This window comes from Rutilus rutilus (assembly GCF_951802725.1).
Source record: "Rutilus rutilus genome assembly, chromosome: 9".
Lineage (NCBI taxonomy): Eukaryota > Metazoa > Chordata > Actinopteri > Cypriniformes > Leuciscidae > Rutilus > Rutilus rutilus.
The window spans coordinates 22,197,185-22,220,855 of NC_140223.1; the positions used below are offsets into that span (position 1 = coordinate 22,197,185).

Consider the following 23,671-nt stretch of genomic DNA (forward strand, 5'->3'; position numbering starts at 1 on the left):
GTTCAGATTTGCATGCAATTTGAGAAATGCCACGGCCACATTTTAAGGGAACGAAAAAAATGTAAATGAGATAAAACGAAATACGTTTCATCTATTTATTTTATTGGTCAGATTTAAGAAAACTACAACATTTGAGAGGAATACTGCAGTAAAAATTGCTAAAGAATAGTAGTAGGACAGAGGAAATAGGATGCCACTGATATATGTGATGTTTCCTTTTTCCTCTAAAATAGTTGTTGCCGGTTATATTCAAGAGTGCTATTCTAAATGGCCTGTTACATAACTATGGCAGTACTGTTTACCATGTCAAAACACTCATAGTTATCTTTACCCTGCCCTTCACCCATTTCTCACCTACCACACCTCAAATGAGTCCACGATGTCCCTCTTTTACAAACAGGATCATTACTCCAGCGTTTACAGTCTCATAGTCTAAACCATCTGCAGTTGATCTGTGTTTGATTGTGATCTGTCATTTCTCTTTGCTCTTATGCTGACCATCTGTTGTTTTTAGTGACCACAGCATGCTATATGGAGGCAAGACAACTAAAGTCATTAAACTGTCAACAGATAAAAACCTTCAGAAGTCAGTTTTATGTAACTCACTAAAGGTGACAGAGATCCATGTCTTTATCCAGATTTAGATCGTATTGTGCATGTGATGCCAAGGCCACTCTTTCCTGTTGATGCCCAGAAATCATGAATGTCTCAACTAATGTCACAGGTCAGAGGATGTGTGTCTCTGTCATTTCCCCTTCAGCAAGCTATATTTTACAGACAACATTGACACGTTTTTGGGGAATCTTATTCCGATGTAAAGACCTTCATGTGTTCATTTAAAAACATATTAAAAGGAACTTAAAAATAACTTCCCGCAGCAAAAAGAATGTTCCCCTAATTTTAGCATATTATTTTTATGGAAACCAATTCCTAATGCTCTAGTAACATTTTATTAAGGGGCGAACATTCCCACAACGTTCTGTTAGCTAATTCATTATCCATATACTTAAAAATCCATAAAGAAAGCCATATGTTACATTCAACCCCCAATACCCTCCTCCTTTCCCCTCAAAAAAGATATTTCCTTTAACTTGTCATCATCAAAAATCTGCTTGAAGTGTGTGCAGGGGAAATGGAGTGGGCTCCTCCGGTGTTTACCCCGGGAATGTCGAGGACAGGATGCTGAAGCCTAGAGGAAGCCCTGACGGCAGACTCTCAGCGCTCAGAGCAGCTCAGCGTCAGGGAACTCATCACTATAGGGCACATCTGGCTGTGAGACGAGTCCTGGACTCCCCTTACACATCTATAACGACCTGCATTGACTCTGTTTGGCGGCGGGTAAATTCTACATCAGCCTGATTTGCTTCATCTTTCTCTGCTTATATCTCGTCGTTTATGAATATCGTCCCTCTTTCTTCTGTATCCAATAGAGCAGAAGCACCAGTGAGGGTTGAACCCCCTCACAACAGTGGCTGCTAGTGAGGAAGGACACTCATAGAAAGTCAAAGAGACACATCATGATGCAGTTGAAGGTCCAGCTGGTACCCACAGGAGAAATCATACTGTCTCCAGGGAAAAATGGAGAGATTTACTGCCAAAGCTGCAATAATGTAAGTCGCTTTAGATCAAATCTCCTGCTAAATGAATGTGTCAATAGAACAGACTCTGCAACTGTATCAGAAAAGCATTCAAAACTAATTTGGATAACTAAATAAAGACAACTGCACCCAGCGATTTCTTAACAAATTGTGAATAGCTGTCAGGATATGTTGTGCTCAGCAAAGCGTGTCATAGATTTGCATGCCCTAAAACCGAGGCTCATTAGAATTTTCCATGCTGTAAGCAAGATCTTGATTTTCAGCATATGCTTGTTTATAATAAAAGCAACAGTTGCAAGTGATTGCAATAAATGCATGGTGTTTAGATTGCGATAACCCTTTCGAAAAAATACCAAACTACTCAATACACTGATTATTAACTCATTGAAAGATGCAGCAATATGGATTGTATAGTTAATATTTGGATATCTCTATAGGTTTTTCCACTGACCATATAATGATTTTGATGAATAGGTCTGGATTGATCTAATAATACAGTCCAAGGAATGTGGGGTTTACACTAAAACCAGTCTGTGTGCAACGAAAATGACCATTAACTCTGACAGAAGTTTGAATGTTTCTTATGGATTGCATAAATGCTCCTAGTCTGGTTGGCATAAAGGAAAGGTGTTGCCTATGAGTGTCACAATCCTTTAGCTAAAATATGCTTTGTTTTTCTTCCTACTTTGTTTGAAAATCATTCTTTTGACTTGTTTCGTTCTGTTTGAAGATCTTTCTTTATGGTTCATTTGGTCTAGTGCTGGAATCTAGCTGATAAGAATATATTTTGTTAAGAAAAAAACTTTTCTAATTTGAGAAGCACTTAAAAACCACACAGTTAAGAATTCATTTAATAGCGGTTGGAATGGAATGCTACTTTGGTAAGGAAATGACACAGAAGATTTCGGAACAGCATACTTTTCCTGACTTTCTGGCAAGGTCGTGTCACCCTTGCTGGGTGTGTTTGAGTATGAGTGGGTCTGAGTGGGAAAAAGAGAGGGAGGTACGTTAATAATAAGAAAAAAAAACTCTGTACTGGGGTGTAACGATACCCTCATGTCACAATTCGATATACATATCACGATACTGAACTAACGATACGATATTATTGCGATACTCCAAGACATATTATAAAAGGTTAACAAAAAAATATACTGTTGGTTAAAATGCTAAATTTGATATTACATTGTGGGTGTAAATGAATAGGCTTGATCTTGGTGCTGGAAACCCAATGCACAGGACAATAGTTTTTAGACTATTAGTCTAAACTAGACTATTTCAGGACAATTTTAGACGAATAATTATGCTTGTTCTCTGTCACTGACTATTATTTAAAATAATGTAGGCCACTTTTTACTGGTAACATCAGACATTTGGCATTATCAGGACCCACAAATATCCCCACATTGCATTATTGTACATTATATTCAACATTATATAATTTAATGTAGTACTGACACTAAAACTCTGAAAACTTTTTTCTCACATAGTAATTTTCATTTTGGGTGAACCATCCACGATACATATTGCATTTTTGTATTGCGATATATTGTGACACGATATATTGTTACACCCCTACACTGTACTAAGGAAGGAACAATAAGTGTAATGCCTATTTCCACCTGACTGGTGACACACCCTTTAGTACAGCCTGTCTGTCCAACATTGCCTTGTAAACAGGATACAACCCTTCCTCTCGGTTCAGCCGGTCGGCACAAATGTGCTTAATGTCAGTCCAGGGTTTGGTGGCCTGAAATTTGAAGAGCACAAGGGCAGAATCGATCACTTCACCCTCTGGCTACAGCATGACACTGCACTTGACTAGGATTAGCAGGCGTGAGGTCACCTTGACATGGGTTTTTTTGTTTCAGCAGTGTTTATTGATATGGTGGAATGTTTACGGCTTTCCTTTCACAAGGAATGCGTTACATACTGTGTGTGTGTGTGTGTGTGTGTGTGTGTGTGTGTGTGTGTGTGTGTGTGTGTGTGTGTGTGTGTGTGTGTGTGTGTGTGAACTGAAAAAGAGATGCTCACAATGAATGGCTGCGATTCTGTCCCTCAAATCACATCAACACATTTAACTGGCCACTGAATGACATAATAAAATTAAGACTAGCGCAATAAAATCTGAGAAAATTGTGGATTTGAGCACATTAATGCCAGAAGTAAAGCTCTGTAGGACTTGAAATGTGATTTTCAGTAGGCATACATTGCACTGAATGATAGGACTAAGCAGAACTAAAACCTGAAACCATAAAAAACTTTTTTGTTACTTGAAATAAAATAAACATGAACTGAAATGACACACAATATAGGCATATAAAAAAGTATACAAAAGCTTGATGTAGCCTACTAAAATAACTCAAACTCATACTAAAATAACAAAGAATAAAAATAGACATAAAAAAAGACTAAATCTTTACCTAAAATCGAAATAATATTCAAAATATAAAAATGAAGTCAGAATATTATAAATAGTTTCTTAATGATACCAAAATAACTGCAATCTAGACACCAAGGGCCTTTGAGAAATATTGAAGACCTCGTTTACACATTCATTGAAGGTGCTGCTGTTTCTTCTGTGTTGTCAGTAGAGGGCGATATGACGCTATAGCGTGCTTTCGAGTAACGCACACCTTATCTAAAGCTATCATACCTCAAGATTTATATATTTATTTATAAAAAATATAGTTATTTTTGACAGAAATCACACATACAAACGAGTCTATTCGTTCTGAATAAGCACTTATGCTTATTGTTTTGAGGAAAGTAAGCAGTAGTCTACTGTTATTTCTGCTTTTACATATTTAAAATAATGCTATTTAATAAAAAAAAAAAACAAATCAGGCTAGTCTTAATCGAAACGCCCTATTAAAAGCTCATAGTTTTACTGTGATGAAATAAGAGTTAAAGAAATATTGTATTAGTCGTGGGATTGGTCAGGGACTTCCTGGTACAGTGTCTCTCGTGCGTGTGCGAGTGAGTGAGTGAGCGAGAGAAAGAGGAGGGCGGGTGCCTGCCGGCTGGTAATTTTTCTAACATTTGCTTCAAACCATTACTGAGTACATGTCCTACTTATGGCATAAAATAGAGCATGACTACCTGTTTATTTGACACATAAATCTCCTGTAGTCATCAAGTGATCTAAGCGACTTCTGTGTCACACTGAGGTAAATATTCTGGTCGGTGGGATTCATTCACACAAGGGACAAGTCCAGATTGCAGCTCAAGTTTGAGAACAAGTTTTCCCATCACTGCTGAGTTTCTCTTATGCAGTATTACAGTGAGCGACCGGTGCTTTTGGACATTGCGGGAACTGAAGTTGGTGTGCTTTATTAATCAAGGTAAGTGAGTACTTTGCGTGCCATTCATTTTAAAAGCACAAAGTCAGTTTACGCTACGTGACGTAGTGTTGAATTCACACGTGTGTGTATGTGAGTGTCAGTGTGCGGATAATATTTCGTTAAGATTGGTTTCTTTCATATTTGGGATGTCCGATTGGTGAACGAGTCGTATATTTCTAATGAATCAGTTGAAACGGTTCGCCAAATCGGACCGAACGATCTTTCGAGAATCAGACTTGACTAATTGCTGACAAATGGGACTGAATTAGTCATAGCAGCATTTCTTAAAAGTACCAAACCTGAGAAGCATTGATAGTAAGAGCATTTGAAGAGAGGCAACCGAGGATTAACTGATGGCGAAATACTCTTAACTAAAACAGAAATATTTAAGTAAAAGTATGTGACGCACTCGTTTATTGTAAAAACGCAATAAAAGCGACCACATGACTACGCCATAATGTAAAATAACTTTTTCAAGCGTTTTTTGTTGTTGTTGTTGTAACAAACGGTTCGAAAGAACTGATTCGCGGAAAAGAGTCGGACTTGATGTTTTCGCTTACTAGGCTTGTAAGCTCCCTACTTAGACAGCATTTTATGGCATTGCTGCTCAACATTTGGTTTTGGTTTTTATGCACAGCAACTGTCAAGTGTTATGACCACATGGATCTCACCTGTTACTTTACTCCATGTTATCCATTTAAATAACTTCCCTGACCTGTTCGGATCTTGATTCAAAGGCATGATAGTTATACAAACAAACCCCCATCTCCAAAAGCTTTGAAACAATACTATAAGATATACATTGAGCTCCATTTCTTAGGGAGTGATTTGGGCGGCTTCAGACCACATTTTTTTCCATGATGACAGGAGGAGTTGAAGGAGACCAGCTGTTAATAACTTTCATGCCAATCTAACCTCCCTCAGTCCAATTACATTGGGAATTCCACTGGGAATATACTATCAGCATCACCCTCAAGAGATCAGGCTTGTGAAATTTGTGTAGAATGCATGATTTTTTTTTACTATACTGTGTAAATAAGAGTACACAGCACACACCTGTGCGGTCTAGCAGCCCAGCACTGATGACATCTTAAGGTCGGTGGCAGGTCATGTCCTCAAGTGTCCTCAATCACATCCCCCCTCTGTGTCATTGCTGTTTCCATGCGTTGCAAAACCTAACGAAGATACGCCTGTCAAATTAAATGGATTGCTTGCAATGGGACCCTGCAGTGCAGATTTTTTTTTATTGTGCAACATTGCATGTATGGTGCAACTAGTATAATTGACAACAATTAGGAGCTGACAGTTGCTTATGCTTATGGATGAATAATGCTATAAGCAGTTAAGCTTTGCTGTGCGTTTTCCAAGAACTATTACAACATTTTTTTTCATTTAGAATGGTTGTGTTGCAAAAAAATAGTCTTGTTTAGTAAGACATCCCTACAAGCCTAATTAACTCAGGGTTGTAATTGATACGTGGTGACTAACAATGTCAAATACTTTGGGATGGAGCATATTTTCAGAGCGACGGGACTCTGGTTTTTGGCCGGGAGACAATTTTCCAGCTGTCCCCTGACAATTAAGTTTCTACGTCTGTCAGCAGCGAGCCATATTAGTGTGCCGTGTGTGTCCACTTTTCCATTGTGCAAGGAAACATAGTCTAACTTTGTGTTAGGCCGAAACATTTGCTTCTTGTTTAGTCTGTTTCTTTATCTTCCAATTACTCTATTCATCATGTTTATGAAGATGGTGAGATTGCGGAGGAATATTTGGTTCAGACTGGTGACACATGTGGCTGTGCAAAGCAAACCCGGCCCTTCCCTCATTGCTGGTCTGTCAGCGTGTCCCAGAGAGACCTCAGAGGGGATACACCTGTGTCTGAAATGCTCAGAACAGGAAGTTCTCAGGGTTAACCAACCACATAACCGGGTCTCTACCCGGCTTTAAGCTGAAGCTGCGTTCCGCACCTTGACTGTTCATTTGTTGTTGTAGCATTTATATGAAGTTGAACTTTGTAATGCGCTTTGCTGGTTTCATTGTGAATGATTCATTTGTCTTAGTATTCATTCATCAAAATATTCAGCCTCTTCAAGTCCCACCCTACTTTTAGTTCTCGTTCAATATCCTGTTTTGGAAATGCATGACATTTACTGGAGTAAAATGGGTTGCAAACGCCTTTCATGTTGACTTTAAACATTTAGTCTTTAGCTCAACATTGCAAAGGCTTTCTTCAGTAGATAAAAGGGTTCTTCGTGTAATTGTGTGGTACAGAGGAACAGAGTGGCGTTCGACTTGATAGCCTTTATTTACATTATAAAGAGCTCAGCAAAGCAGGTTTTAATCTAGTTTTTTTAGTTTGAGAACTGGAGAGAGCACAGGGTAAGAAAGAGACTGTGGACTTGTGTTGTAAATGTCTTTATGCCCTGTGGTGAGTCATGAGCTCATTGCAGGATCTGCAGTTTTTCTTAATTTAGCTGTGGCTTTTCCACTTGAAATTTCCCATCGAGGCCCTGCCCTTGGACTCCATATCAAGGGAAAACGGCAAAGACCAGACCAAAAACTTTTATCTACAGCTCTAAAACTTGGATGGTTTATTTTAATGGCATTTTATTTGAAACTATTGTTCAAAAGTTTAGGGTCAGAACGTAAAGAAATTAATAATATTTATTCAGCAAGGACAAATTTAATTGATCAAAAGTGACAGTAAAGACACATCTATAATGTTACAAATAAATGCTGTTCTTAAACAAATGTATCACTGTTTCCACAAAAAACATTAGCGGCTCACAGCGGCACAACTGTTTTTATATCGTTAAGAAATGTTTCTAGAGCACTAAATCAACATTAATGAGATTCCTAATTAGGTATGCAACGTTTAAGAAAATTTTCGCCAATACTGATAACCGATAATTCATGATATTTGAAAGCCGATAACCGATATATTGACAGATAAATCTAAATAAAAAAATTTAATGTAATTTTTGAGAGCCTGATTACAAACACAAAAGTATCTTCATCAATGTCACAAGCACAACATTCTAATGATGTTCTCATTACAATTATATGTGGCCTAAATGACAGACTTGTGCTGCACATGTTGCACTGAAGTGATTCAATCATATTTCAAGCAATTCAAAACCGCCATGGCGAACAGTGCGCATCTGAAGTGTCTCATTCAAAGGAAATAATCCATTATTTATCGGCTTTAATATATCGGCCAAATTTTCTTATCGGGCCGATAACTATAACGTTACAAATTTGAAGAGTTCAGATGCAAAAGCCTCTAAGTGCCATCTGAAATTTTCTTCTAGAATGATCATTTTTATCAAGCTCGTATATTTAAGTTCAGTAATTTCACTTAAATGGCAATGAAAATGACCTATTAATTGTCATTTAAGTGAAATTACTGAACTTAAATATACGAGCTTGATAAAAATGATCATTCTAGAAGAAATTTTGCATCTGAACTCTTCATTTACATATCTCAGCCGATACTGATATGGTGGCCGATATATCGTGCATCCCTATTTCTAATCGACTTAACATCATAAGACCCTGAACTTTTGAACATTATTAAAAAAATTCTGACTTTCAGTGCATTAGATTTACCAGAGAGTCAGTCAAACATTTTCTCATTTCTCATATATTAAGCTAAATGGCTGTTATTTGAGATTGCAGATATGTTTACATGCTTATATTACTCATCTTGTGCTGACTGTGGATTTTAGGAGCTTAAGATCCTCTGTTTGCTTAGTGACACACATACACAGACCACTGATTAACCTGACGGTGTTAGATATTCTGTAATCCATCAGGGATCCTTTCCCCTGGGATTACATTCTCTCATGATTGACAAGGGTGGACACTGGGGCTGGAGTTGAGGGATTATTGTAACATGAGCTGAGGTTACATTCCTTCTTCCAGAGGTGCACTTTAGAGATGAGATTACAGCAGAGATTGCATCCTTTCACTGTGCCCCCATGTTATTTTACATCAGCTTGTTCGTGCCTGTTTGCATCCATTGTGTTTCACCACACATGCTCCACAGACATGAACAAGGCATGCGCTCTGCTCCATGTTCCTTCCCGAGCCTCAATGACCTTTGTGACCCTTACCCACTGTAGATAATACCATGGTGCCCTTAAAGCATGAGAACGAAAGCCATTATGTGTTATCTTGTTCATGGTACCATCCTTCACATGCTTACGTCCTCATCCTGTTCACCGCTCAGGATAAATCAAGTCTTAGTCTTTATCAAAGACCTTTGAAGTGAAAACATTATGAGCTCCTTTCACTTCTCACAATCATGGTGAGATCTGTAAGGCATGGGTTAACCTTTAACCAGGCTCACTCCTGCATGGAGATAAGTCATGCAATCCAGGCCAGGTGTGGCCTTGCACCCAGACCGCAGAAATGTGCATATTGTGCCTGAGCGTTCCAGAGCTGTTGACCATTGTAACAAAATATATTGTCTCCATAGTGGTCATGGTTGGAAAATCAAGGATGAATTCAGAAGCATAGAGTAAAGTAATGCTAAAAAAAGTTGTCACTATATAGGCTAGTTGACTTCCACAGTTTTTACGGCACTGAAACAGGTGCTTCCAGTTGAACGAAATAACGTTTCATAGGTTTGATGTGATGCCGCTAACTTTAGCACATTTAGCCTGGTTGGTGTACTTGTTTTTCACTGTGAACGCACTACTGGCCATGTGTGCAAAATATTACGCACCTTGAGAAAAAGATTGAGTTAGTATTTACAGTCAGTATGTCTTAGGCTAGTAGTTTTACTGGAGTTAGAAGAGTCACAATTCATAGGCTCTTGCACCCTATTATAGGGGGGCATGTTTAGGAATTTTATCGCATGTTGATTTTGGTGATATCGCAGTAGAGATAAAGGAAGTGTGTGAAAACATAGTCCAGGCATGTTTCAGAGCGTTCACAATCAGATTTAGATTCACCTCATTAAAGCACCTCATTTCCCAAACATGGCAGTTGCTTCCAGACGTGAAGTGACTCAGTTAAAAAAACAAGTGATTGACTATATAAGACATGTAGTAATAAGTTCTTCCAGACAATGAAAGGTCTGTGTATTCATTCACTGGAAAAGAATGGATGTATGATGTCATTAGAATTGGATTTGTTTTCATAGATATTGAGCACATCCAGTTCAACAATTGTCTTCAGATATGTTTTTACATTTTTAACCACGTTCTAACTTTTAAATCAAAAGTTTGGGGTCACTGAATTCAATTTATACTTTTATTCATCAAGGATGCATTAAATTCATTAAAAGTGACCGTAAAGACATTTACAAATGATTTCTATTTAAAGGGGTCATATAATGGTACATGCACTTTTACAAGTTGATTGTACTGAAATGTGTGTTGGCAGTGCCTGTACACAACCATCATAAAATGATAAAAATCCATCCAGTGTTTTTTTTTTAATCTTCTTATATGGTTTCCCCCATCTCAAATCAAGCCGTTCGAACGCCCCTCCCACGATTGTTGATTGACAGCAGCGTTTCAACACAGACCCGCCCTCGCTCGTGAGCAAGCTGTCAATCATAGTCCGCGTGGACCGGCGCGGTCATTGTTGATACGCTGGAGCACTGTCTATGAGCAGAATGGCGTCTAAGCGATTGTGGTGTTCTGTTCTTGGGTGCAATAACGAACACAGCAGTCATGTTGATGTTCCTAAATCCGAACCGCTGAAGACGCAGTGGCTGAGTTTGTTTTCGAAGGGAATATTCCCCACGATCAACAGCAATGCTTTCATGTTTGTGCGAATCATTTCACACACCAGACTGCTTTACAAACGAGGGTCAGTATAAAGCTGCTTTTGCTAAGAAGCTGCTCCTGAAAAAAGGATCGGTACCAACTATTCGTGTTCCTGCTGCACCTCCAGAATAACTGAAGTGAGTGTAACGTTTTATTAACCTTTATATTAATATTTATATTAATCTTTGCAAATCGCTTGCTGCACGCTTCACGATGAATGCGGCTGTTTACACTCAGGGTACATTACGGCATGTTTTCTATGTACGACGTTCTCAGTATAATTCATAATCCCACGTTTATAATGAACAACGCGTTATGGTTATTGTGTTACGGTGTACGCACAGAACAGAGGGGCGGGGTGAGCAAAGTTCATTATCATTTAAAGACACATGCACTTAAATGGCGTGCTGAAAACAGCTGTTTTTGACCAGGTAAAATGAGTGTTTTAAAAATGAGAATTTTTAATTAAAGTATATTACAAGCTTTTAATTTAGACCCTAAAGAATCATATTAGCTTGTACAAAAATGGCATTATATGACCCCTTTAAAATAAATGCTGTTCTTTTGAACTTTTTATTTATCAAATTTTTTATTTATTTTTTAATCCCAAGATTATCATGCACTGTAAAACCCAACAAGTTAACTCAACTCAAACCGATTGAGGAAACTGATTGCGGCAAACCATTTAAGTTTAAAAATAAATACATATTGTGAACTTCAATATTTTAAACTTAAATGGTTTGCCGCAATCAGTTTCCTCAATCGGTTTGAGTTGAGTTAACTTGTTGGGTTTTACAGTGTGGTTTCCTGAAACATATTACGCTGTACAACTGTTTTTCAACATTGATAATTAGAGAACGTTTCTTGAGCAGCAAATCGGCACATTAGAACTATTTTTGAGTGATCATGTGACACTAAAGACTGGAGTAATGATGCTAAAAAAATTCATCTTTGCCATTACATTTTTAAATATATTGAAATGAACAACAGTTCTTGTAAAATTTCTAATAATTTTACTAACTTTACTGTATTTTTGATCAAATAAATGCAGCCTTGGTGAGCATAAGACTTATTTCAAAAACAACTGACCACAAACTCTTGAACAGTAGAGTATAAGATGCTAAAAAAGGTTTGTCTGGTGCAAAAATAGCCCCCCAAGTTAACACCCCCTGCTCCTGAGTACTCAAAATGGGGGGAAAAAGTTAGACAAAATGACTAAAATGCCCATCCCTATTCTGAGTTTGTCTACATACAGTCCCACTGGGTCAGCTGTAAGACTGGCCAAAAGTTAATTATTTGTCCTTTTGCACTTCCCAAAGGAACCGCTGGTATCTCATAATTATGGCTGTAATGTGTGGAATGGGTGTGGTGACTCTCTGGTCCCTGTGTGTGCACAGAACTGTCACGTTTGTGCAGCAACTGAGTGTCTGGTCAGCAGCTGGCCGTCGTGCCAAATGGTCTACGACTAGATGATGCACAGATACATTGTGTTGACCTCACCCCATGACTTGCATTTGAGCAATGCAGGATAATGAAATGATAGTGTCATAGCTGAGATGTTGTAATAGGCCATCTTGTCTTTTCTTGTGTTTTCCTTGTGGAGCAGAATATTTTCACAATGGAATTGCAAACTTTTTTTCCCCTCCTTTAATGTTAGGTTTCAATAAAGTCTCAGAATGAACCCACTACAGTACATTCATGAAGTTATTTAATTTATTTTGCATTTATTGAGTAAGTCAGGCTTTCTTGGGTGTCTGTGACATAGCGACCTCCATGCTTTTACACCATTCAGTGTAAAGAGTTGAGAATGACTTTTAAATTCAAATTCAATTCCTGAATTTGAATAAAATTTGTATCGATGTAACAAACAGGATGCAGATTTGTAATGAAATGTAAGGAAGTTGATTTAAAAAATTTATTAATTTATTTATTCATACAGTCATTTTGTTTAGCTAAACAAAAGCCAGTTTGAATGTTGCTTGATGGTCTTTGGCTCCAGTAGTGTAAGCAGCGTTGCAGTGCTTGAGAGAACTATTGAACTTTTAGTGAATAATTGTTTTAAACACATTCCTTAGAGTGGGACACTTTGAGGTGAGAGGGGCAACTGTAGGCCGTCGGACTCTGAAATCTGCAACGCCGCTTTGTGCTTTGTCAGAAACAGTCTGATTGTTGCAGATCCGCGAAGAAGCGGAAAACAGGAAGGTTCGTTATCTGTATTTTCAAGGATTGTTATGCAGTCCATTTCCAGTGGATGTGGTGTTGAAAATGAAATAGAAACATCTCTAATTGACCACTGACAGCTCAACTGCCTTGACTTGTCAGTAGAGGAAGAGATCTCAGATCATCACATCTTACACTCAACACTAAGAGCGCACACTACTAGGGATGCACGATATATTGGTACCATATCGATTAGCAGCTAATATTAGAGGCTTTTTACACTTATCATATTAGACTGTGTTGGATATTTAACGCTCATTTCCCTTAGTTTTACATTTAGATTAGATTTTCTTTTAGATTAGATTAATCTTGTTCTAAACACTACAAAATTTAGCAAACCTCAAAATGAATATCCATTTTTCATATTGTATGTTATGATGTTGTCATGCCTTAATTAAAAAAAAAAAAATTAACTAAAAAAACTATAGAATTTTAATACATTACTTTTCTTACGGATTCTTATTGGCTGATGCAGGTGCCCTGAAAACAGCTTGTTAGAGGCCAAAGAAAGAAAGACAGAGCTTGGAGGTGACGGTGTCATCACTGTTCCATCCTCCATCCACTCAGCATTGCATAGAGACAGGAACCCTTGTGGGAACCCCCTGTCCCACGCTCAGAAGCATAACCTGCCCTTATAAGGCATTGTGGGTATTCTAAGATCTCGGAGGAGGAGACTTAAGCATTGCCAACCCAGCTGCTGTATATGAAAGCAATGGGAGATCCAGCTGGCCCTAAGCAGCGCCGCTATGCTGTGCTTCCAGACCAGTCCTGGAAAAAGGAAGGGCCGCTTGGGGGTTGGGTACAGGGCTTTTGCATGAGTAGGATGTTTGGAGTTCCTCTGACGAGTACAGTCTTGTAGGCTACACTCGTACCTCATTGCAACTTCTTTGGTGAGAAGACATTAAGGCTGTGGTGGAGTAATGCTTTGTCCTTTCCTCTTCTACTCCCTTATAACCGGTTGGCTGCTGCAGAAGTAGGCGTGTGTTTGGTGGCTCCCACCCCTAAATGTGTTGGTAAGAGAGCTAGAAAGGTGTGATTGGTGTTTTTACACTAGAGATTTCTTCCCTAATAGATCATTTCACTTCTGTTGGAAAGCCTTGATGGATTATTATTTCATTATGAAAACCTAAAAGAAATGCCTGCTTCTGTTCTTGTACGGCAAAGAATTGAAAAGTATGTTCGATATTTCATACATATACCAAATTTTATATACATATACTCAATGAAATACATTTATTTAGTTACTTACTTATTTTTATAAAATAATATATACACATATTGAATATATAAAGATGGCCAAAAAATATGAGAAATTATAAATAACTCAAATGTGCTGAACATATATTTTAGATTATATTTTGAAATATAGTTCAAATATATATCTGAAAAAACATAGCTGTATGATTTTAAGCGGAAAACCGTGCATCCTTTTGTATAAAGAACACTGAATCCATGGGTTTTCCAAATCATCTGAATGATTAATGTTCCATGGACATGAGCCCGGTTGGGTTTTGGAGAGGAACCTTCCTTCTTGTCCAGAAAACACATCATTTTAAAACCTCCAGGTTGTCTGGAAATGTGTTCGTCCTGTTCAGTGGAGCAAGCTTTACACCACCATGTGAGGTACTATATGACTCAAAAAAGCCCAGATGAAGAAGGGATGAGAGGAAACGAAAGAAGTAAATGAAGCTGTGAGCTTCACTCTCTCAGTCAACTTACAACTTCCTGACGCACGTTGCCACAGTGACCTTGTTTAGTTATGTCACAACATTGATTTCTACATTCTGGTGAGACGGTATGGGTTTCCCCCCGTCTTTACCTCTCACTCTCTCTTTCTCTTGTTGTCCCCAGTGCTGTGCTGACTGTTTAACACCCACATTACATTCTTCTGTTCTGACATCACACACTATCAGCTTTCTCTCTGCCTTTTTCTCCTCCAACATACACCTCCCTTCCTCGTGTACTGCCTTTCAAATAGCATGTTTAATGGGCGTCCCGTAGGTTGCTTCTTGGTTTGCTTTCTTTGTATGTGTCTGCTTCCCTCTGCAGGTCTCATAAATGTAAAAATTGTTCCACTTCTTTTTTTTGGTTCACTTACCGGCCCTCATGTCATTCCCATCCTCCACTTCCCGTGATACTTTAGGCCTTTTCCCAGTATCAGGCTTTTCTCACCACTCCCATTCATTGCTCAAGGCCCTGACACATTAGTAAACAAAGAAGGACTTATTGTCATTGTTGGATTTTTTTGCAACCATATTCTCAGGGATAGTCACAGTAAGGAAGGGAGAGTAAAGGGATGGTTCACCCAAACGTGTCAGTGACTTATATGATTAATGTGAATGAATAGTGACTTAAATTAGGTCTGGTTATTACACAAACCTATCGTAGGGCTACTTTTATGGGGGGTTTTTTGTGACTTTTTTTGGAGCTTGAAAGTTCCCCATTGATTGCAATTGCATGAAAAAGTGCTACCACGTTGCTCAAAATTTCTCCTTCTGTGTTCCACGGAAGAGAGACATTTTTGGTCATTTTTGTGTGACCTATCCCTTTAAGTCATGAACAAACGTGAAAAGTGAAAGCAAGATCACAATAAAGCAAATAACAGCCTTCTTCAGTTGAAGAGTTAGTTTGTTTGAATGGTCAACCAGAACAGAGAGGAGGTGTGTTGCTTATTCCAGGTTTTTTTTTTTAAGTTCATTCATTACACTCAGGTCTTTTCTTAACTTCAACGCTGGCCATGTTGTTGAAGGATAACACGGCCATCAAAGTTTATAGCTTTGATCTTCTGTCCCTCTGTACCATCCTCTGGCCGACACAACCGCTTCTACAAATAGACCTGTCCTAGTGTGAGAGTATAAATAGGCTTGTAACAGAGTAGGCGGAGAGAAGGAGGGAGGGGCAGAGAGAGAGAGAGAGAGAAAAAAGAAGTAAAGGAGGTGGGAATGGATTGAGCAAGTACAAAGACCAAATATTTTCATAAGTCTCATTACACACAATTTGAATTAAAATGCCTGTCTCGCCCACATCATTAGGTCCTGACCAGGATCCAATTCCAAATAAATGATGTGGACAGATGATTGTGGTCTGGGACAAAAGGGATTGAAACTTGATTTGTTTGTGCATGGGTTCCTGAGAGCTGGCAGGAGGTTCAGAGGAGGCTGGCAAACACAGAGGAGTCTAGTGACTTAACTATGACTCCTCTCTGAGAGGCCGTCTGCAGTGGGGGAAACGTGTGCCGGGCTGTGTGTACAGACTTCCCTTTTTAAAAATAAAAAAGTCATGTATTTTAGGATTTACATTATTAACTGTTGTCACGTCGTTCCAGTTCTTTTAGAAAACACTCAAACACTGACACTGAAGACTGGAGTAATGATGCTGAAAATTCAGATTTGCCATCACAGGAATAAATTACAGTTTCAAATATGGTAAAATATAAAACAGTTTTAAATTGTAATTACATTTCACAATATTAGATCAAATAAATGCAGCCTTGGTGAACACAAGAACATTGAACATTGAAAAAATCTTACCGACCCCAACATTTTGAATGGCAGTGTAAGTCAAACTGAAAAGTGTGTTGTGTACATATGCCATCACAAGTAAAATAAATACTTTTAGAGCATAGTGGGCTATAAATATGCAAACTTAAATTCTGCAAATGAGAAAATTCTCTATGCGGAATGTGTTCTGTTGATTGAGTGATAAAGAGAGAGGAAGTGAAGGGCATTGACCCTGAAAGTGGCCTAAAATGCGAGTATAAGCGACAGGCATGCAGGGGGAAAAAAAGCAAGAGTTTCCATTGCTAATTTCCCACGGATGTCATTTGACCACTATAAGGAATAGAACGCCCCACATAACAAACAAAACCTCAGAGTGTTTGTTTCTCCGCCAGAACGCCATGTTGAGGATGTGTGAGTCCTGCTTTTACAGTGACCTGAAGGAAGACGCTGAGTTCAGAGAGTCTGGCACACTCTGTCTGACACAGTGTGGTTGATGCTTTATGCCATCTCTTAAAGGAAAAGTTCATTCAAAAATGAACTGTTTATGTCGCTTCAAACCTGCATGACTTACTTTCTTTTGAGGAACACAAAAGAAGATATTTTACAGAATGTCCAAGTAGCTGTTTTGCGTACATGTAATCAACACACTGAATATGTGAATGTGAATAATAACTAACTAAATAAATAAACTGCCCCAATAAGAATAAGTGCATAAATGGTCCAATGCAGAACTTGTATTTTAATTAAATTTAATCATGTGTATTTAATGATTTGTATTCGATAAATTAATAATAATTATTACATTTATTAGGTCTTTAATTATAATGTAATATATTATAATATTGAGGGGTAATAATGGAACAAGTGTATTTTTTTAGTATTATTTACAACAGGATTTGCATTTTCATGGGTTTAAATAAAATATTGTTTTATAACAGACAATAAAAAAAAACCCCATTGTGCATCAAATCACTCCTTTCGTGGTAAAAAATTAACTTGATTCTCAAACATCAGTTTTACAGTAAAACATCGCGATGGACGATGATATCGTAAGCACTTTTTATTTTCCTATATCTCTTTACATAAATCTTTTTTTCTACTTAAAAACTATAATTTCATTATTTTACTAACCCAACTTACTCATCCGGGCTTTCCAATAGGTTGCACGTAAAGGGAAAAAAGTAGCACGACCCCAGTCGGGCTGCAGCAGAGAAGCTGAATACAGCTTTGCAAGAATCGCCGAAAATTCTGTGATGGGCCCATGGAAGAATTCCGTGAAATGAACACAGCCCCTTAAGTTAAGGAGAAGGTCGTGGGTGGGCTTACGTTTCCATGACACGCGGGACAACAACGGGACGGTTGGGTTTAGGAAAAGAAGAACGGGACGGTTGGGTTTAGGAAAAGAAGAACGGGACGGTTGGGTTTAGGAAAAGAAGAACGGGACGGTTGGGTTTAGGAAAAGAAGAACGGGACGGTTGGGTTTAGGAAAAGAAGAACGGGACGGTTGGGTTTAGGAAAAGAAGAACGGGACGGTTGGGTTTAGGAAAAGAAGAACGGGACGGTTGGGTTTAGGAAAAGAACAACGGGACGGTTGGGTTTAGGAAAAGAAGAACGGGACGGTTGGGTTTAGTAAAAGAACAACGGGACGGTTGGGTTTAGGAAAAGAAGAACGGGACGGTTGGGTTTAGGAAAAGAAGAACGGGACGGTTGGGTTTAGGAAAAGAAGAACGGGACGGTTGGGTTTAGTAAAAGAACAACGGGACGGTTGGGTTTAGTAAAAAAAGATCCGGACGGTTGTGTTTAGGAAACTTCACACGCGGGACACGATCCCTGGTCTCCTGCATGAAAGTCCTGTGCTGTTTGACCCATCCACCACCCCAACCATCCGGATTTTCAGCCTTTCATACTACTCGCTACCGTAGTCGCTCTTAATGCTACGGAATCGTGCTGACCATCACGAAAAAAAAACCCAGATAAATGTGTCCGTGCACACGAATCAATAGATTATTACGTGACCATTTCACGAACTGCCGTGAGACTGGGCTGGTCTGACAGGGTTGGCATGGCATGACGGGCACAACCCTAATAATTACCCAAAAATAAAAAATTGTTCACTCCTCACGCTCGTTATGACATCCGTCAAAAGCTTAGGCTGGCAGTCGGTTTATAGGCATCAATCACTTCACTGAATACTTGCCGGCTAAGAACATATTACCTTATGATCCATCTGTTTTCAGATCCACATCATTTGGATAGCATGACATTAATGTCTGTCAAAAAATAATGTACACAATACACGGTAGTATTTACGAGAAACAGAGGTCCAGGGAGAACACGCACGCGACCGGATGTTTTGGCTACATTATCGCTTTCCGAGAAGTGGGTGAAAATGGCTGCTTGAGTGGCTTCAACATGCTTACTGTCAGAGACGACTAAGTACGTAATGCATAATGCACGCCAGTATAAATGTGTTCTTCATTCGGCGAAATTGAATCGGACTGATCAGGGAACTGAGTGAAATACTTCACACTGCACGCTAAAGAGAATAAACACCAATCCACTTGAAAAACTTCACCGGGTTAGTGAACACCGTTCAACATGTGTTGGTTTTGACATGTTTTCATCCTTTGACATCCTGATTTGAATATTTTCTATATTTGACTGATCTGTTTTTCATAATTTTTTGTGTTAAATGAGTGTTCTTGAGATGAGTTCCTGTAGTCGTCCAATTTGACTTTCAAATGCTGATGCAATCTATATTATAAACTTGACGGGTGATTTAAAAAAAAAAAATGTAGTTTGATCACCATCTTCTCAGTTCTTTAGAAGATTAAGGCAATTATCAAAGTTTGATCAAATGTTGTTAATTTTCCAATTACAGATGATACATTTTTAGATGATTTTTTTTTTTACGTTTAGCAGACTCGTATATGCTTCTGTTGTATGGAAAAAACAGCATTTTGTTTCATGTGGGAAGTAAAAAAAAAAAAAAAAAAGTTTTACTTTTTCATTTTTCATTAAAAAACAACTATTGCTTTAAGTTCTGTCTATCTCTTCTCTATCAGTAGAGCTTTGCACTATCATATTTGGCTCAGTTCTAGGTACAGTAAGGTGGAGCGCTAGCAAATTGCCTTATTGCCCGATATTAAAGGATGGCGTTAAGACAGCTTTTGAATGATGGCTCAAAGCGACCCGGATCAGTTGATTTTAGAAGCCGCTGTTTATTTATCCTGTTCCTTAGACAACCATTGTAATCCATTGACTGCAGCCACTCGTCATAAATTCATAAAGTTTTTAGAGCACACATACTGATAAAAAAGCGTGTGCATGCTTAGCAGTTCGAGAGCAAATATAATGTCCAGTGACATAATTGCGCCCGCTCTTCTTACACGCTGAACCTGTAATGTTAATGTTCCCAGAGAGAAAGAGAGAGCAGCTCATACGTCTGGAAAATATTACTTAGATTCCTGCAGGCGGGGTCTCTGATTATGTTGGCATAAGTGGGAAAGGGAGCGAACGAGAGAATGAGAGATTGATAGGACCGAAAGAATAGGGGAGGATTTATATGAATCACAGTGTGCAATGCTGCATTCCTATATTTTGCAACTTAAATTAAATCCTGCTTCCCTGCGCACAGTTATGTCATTTGGAGTGTCCAGTAGAGGGCGCTGCTTTGATTATGGTCAGTGGAAGTGACCTTGGTTAAGGTTTTACCTGAGTGTGGACTGAACAGGTGGTGTGATGTGTTCTTACTGGGTGGAGAGGAGAAAATGGGGTGTGTCTTCATACATTAACCCTTTGCCCTACACCGGAAAGACTCTATGAAACAAAAGTGCTCATGCATAGCCATTTTTTCAGTCTCATTACGCTGATTTGCAGAGAGCTTTCGTAACACTTTGACACAATATTTTTTAGCTGAATGTAAATAATTTTCTTCTTGGTTTTATCCTTCATTTTATCTCTGTCTGTTTATCTCACAGATACAATAGCCATAAATCATCTGTGTGTTAATGCCTGTGAGTGACATCAGGTTATAAACTAAAAGTTAAGCACCATAAGTGATTGTGATCTGTGCACTATGATGTGCACTTGGCCTTTTTTTCTTTCTCGGGCAGCTGAGCCACGTTTGAGCACATTAATTACCTCCTTGACGGATCCCTATCTGAAATCTGCCTCAGATTTGCTTCAGCATGCACAGGAGGGAGGAGGAGGAAAATTCACTCGGGAAAATCAATTAGCTGCATATCATCCAACATGCAGTGCTAGGTACAGAGCTTTCCCGAGTTCCAAATCCCAAATCCCTGAATTCTCATGAAGTGTCAGCATGAGACAACGTGTTTTCCTATATTATTTCGTACATATTTTGTTTGTAATATTTTCTTAAAGAGGCACAGGATGGCTTTTAAGGGCAGGCACGTGCAGGGCTACTACAGGGGGGCTGGAAAGTTTTAGCTTTCACTGTAAATCCCATTGCAGGAAGACAGAGCAAATGAGTCGAGGAAGGCAGAGAGGGGGAGTGTGTCACTTTTCAGAAGGACTGACTTGTGCCTCCGTAGGCAGAGAGAGAGAGAGAGAGAGAGAGAGAGAGACGAAGGGAAGGAGAGGAAAGTTAAAGCTGAAGAAATGGCAGCTGGGACGCTCCCACACATGGTGCAGACAAAGTTAAAATAACAAACTCTGCACACTTTCTCACGTGAGAGCCGCTGTTTTGGAAATACTAATAATTCATACACTTACAGCAACAAGCTGGGAAGAACGGGAAGATGAAGTATCGAGGCATGGTAAGAACCACAGCATGCTCCATACTAAACAAAAGCAGCTGGGAGAGATTTCTGCAATGTCAGCGAGGGTCTTATTAAAGTGAAATATGTGGTTCTGGTCCAAAGTTGTCAATTTATTTTGTGTTTAGAATATGTAATGCTTTGCTAGCATGGCTGGAATGCAAGTATGACACACAGGGAATCATGTATGTATCTGTGTATCTATCTATCTATCTATCTATCTATCTATCTATCTATCTATCTATCTATCTGTCTATTTACTATCTATCTATCTGTCTGTCTATCTATCTATCTATCTATCTATCTATCTATCGTGTAATGTATACACACACACACACACACACACACACACACACACACACACATGTATATAGATATATGTACATATGTGTGTGTTACAGTAAATAGTTTTACCAATTTGTTATAGTAATTTATAGCGCCTGAGGTTTAGGTATTTCACTGAAATTAAACAATCTTTTCTTTTTTAAGTACGTTTTTGTATGTGTTATCCATTAGCTAGGTTGTTCATTAAAGAAGAGTAACTTCGACAACGCAGGCATGAATATCGGCCGATCTCTAGTCTCAATCGTAGTGAAATAGTGATATAAATAGTGAAAATCACGTTTCCTCTGAAAAGAAGGTTTTGTTGGTCCAAACAACCAACTTTATGCTTATCTTAACTTGTGCTTATCCTATATCTTGGGACCTTCTTTCATGCTGAACATTCTGACAATCAGTATCTATGTTCATGCCATAGTGTCGTCTCACAGTGAAGCAATCTCTGGCTTTGAACCAGCAGCAGTCACTGTTAAATTCCAGGCTATCTTTCTGAGTGAGAGTGAGAGAGAGATATTGAAACTGGCGTCTGTCATCGAGCCATTCCACCCTGCTACATTTCTTCCTGTCTGTGTCATCCACGACCTTCCCCTGAAAGCCGACAGAAACTTCAAGAACAAGCACTCAAGATTGAGACCGTCATTGTGTGAGCTTTGTGTTTCTGAGGCCTTTCACCCGTTCAATGTCACGAAACGCTACGAGTGTTATTTGCAGAGCATCATTTCATATTCAAATAAACGCACATTGCGGTCGGCAGTACTTTAGATGTGCACGTTTTGTCCTAGGCAAATAAGTGCAGAGGGTTGATGAATATCTGACGTTAGATTTATGGTATCTGGTGCAGTTTCACACGAGATTCCATTGAATTGCTAAACAGCTGCACTGCTCTCAGGAAGATCCAAATCTCAGGAAGAGGAAATTAAGTTTACATATTGACATGCTGCTCTGAGTGACCCTTGGAGATTTGAAATGGTTAGTCTTGAGATATTTAGGAAGGCCATAGCTATACATCTAAATATGATTGTGCAGGAAAAGCTGCAAGACTGAAACTAGCCGGAAATACTGTGACGGTCCCTTAAGCAGTTTACAGTTCTCCCGACTCATGCTCTTCAAATGCCCTCTGGACATGAATGCCTTGCATTGTCCGGCAGGCTGAAATGAAGGATAACTGGTCACTTTATCTTTTCTAAGTCAAAAAGTATGTTAGTGAGTTTGGCATGTGGAGGGGGTGCATGTGATGTAAGACTCTTCACCTGTTTGGACAGAGCCAGTCACACCTGTCTGTCAACTTTCCCCCTGGAGTTTGACAGCCACCAGCTGACTTTCCAAACCAACCCCTCAACACAAGGACAGCCATCAACTCAGCAGACTGGCGTGAATTACAATGCCACCCGTGGAATTTCTCACCATCTGGGTGGTGGTAATTAAATGAGCATTGTAAGACATCTTCTGTGAAGATTTGTTGATGAATATGGCTTGATTAAAGGATGATGCGCAGAAAGTTGGGGTCTCTGTGTGCAGATTTTGATTGTTTTAAGCACTTAGAAGTGTTTCATATCAGTTTCATGGCTTTGAACAAGCTCTTTATTGTTGACATGCAAAACAGGGGCAAAAAAGTTGCATTACATTTGGAGAAGTGCTAAATATGTTTTTCCCCCTCTGACCAGCTGCATGAGTCTACGTAGCCGGAGTCTGATCTTTTTGCACTTTCCAAAAAAACAAAAAAGGAAAATAAACAAACAAGAAACCCCCACACTCCTCCTCGCACGTATCATCATTGGTTTTAATATTGTGGGAAGCCTCTTTGAGTGTTTCTTTAAATATGAGCACCTTTGGCCCCTGTGCACATTTTAGTAAATGAAGTTTCCTAAAACATTTCATACTCTGACCAGTTTATTTAATTTCCATCTGTCAATTTTGTCCTTTTTTTTTTCTGAAGTATTATACAAATTTCCACTACAGTGTCATTTCCTCGTATTTGACAGCTTTAGGACTGGAAATGGCATTTTAACTTAAACTAACTTGGCAGTTATACTTGTGTATTGGGGTAAAATTGTTTTCACACAAGAAATCATTTTTACACAATATATATTGAATTAAATAATTATTAAT

General features: G+C 38.8%; 1 protein-coding gene across 4 annotated transcripts in view; it reads left to right on the plus strand.

Moving 5' to 3' along the window:
* The first annotated feature begins 1,181 nt into the window (after positions 1-1,181).
* myo1cb (myosin Ic, paralog b) overlaps positions 1,182-23,671 on the plus strand; it is a 48,493-nt gene continuing 26,003 nt past the window's right edge. The window contains exons 1-2 of one of the 4 annotated variants that reach the window (XM_084418354.1): positions 1,182-1,338; positions 1,431-1,610. In XM_084418354.1, the coding sequence (XP_084274480.1) occupies positions 1,518-1,610 (93 nt within the window). In that variant the 5' untranslated portion in view covers positions 1,182-1,338; positions 1,431-1,517. Of the gene's footprint in view, positions 1,339-1,430; positions 1,611-4,575; positions 4,943-21,050; positions 21,093-21,181; positions 21,224-23,671 lie in introns of those variants that run through there. The other 3 variants (XM_084418356.1, XM_084418355.1, XM_084418357.1) reach the window with 3 other exon arrangements.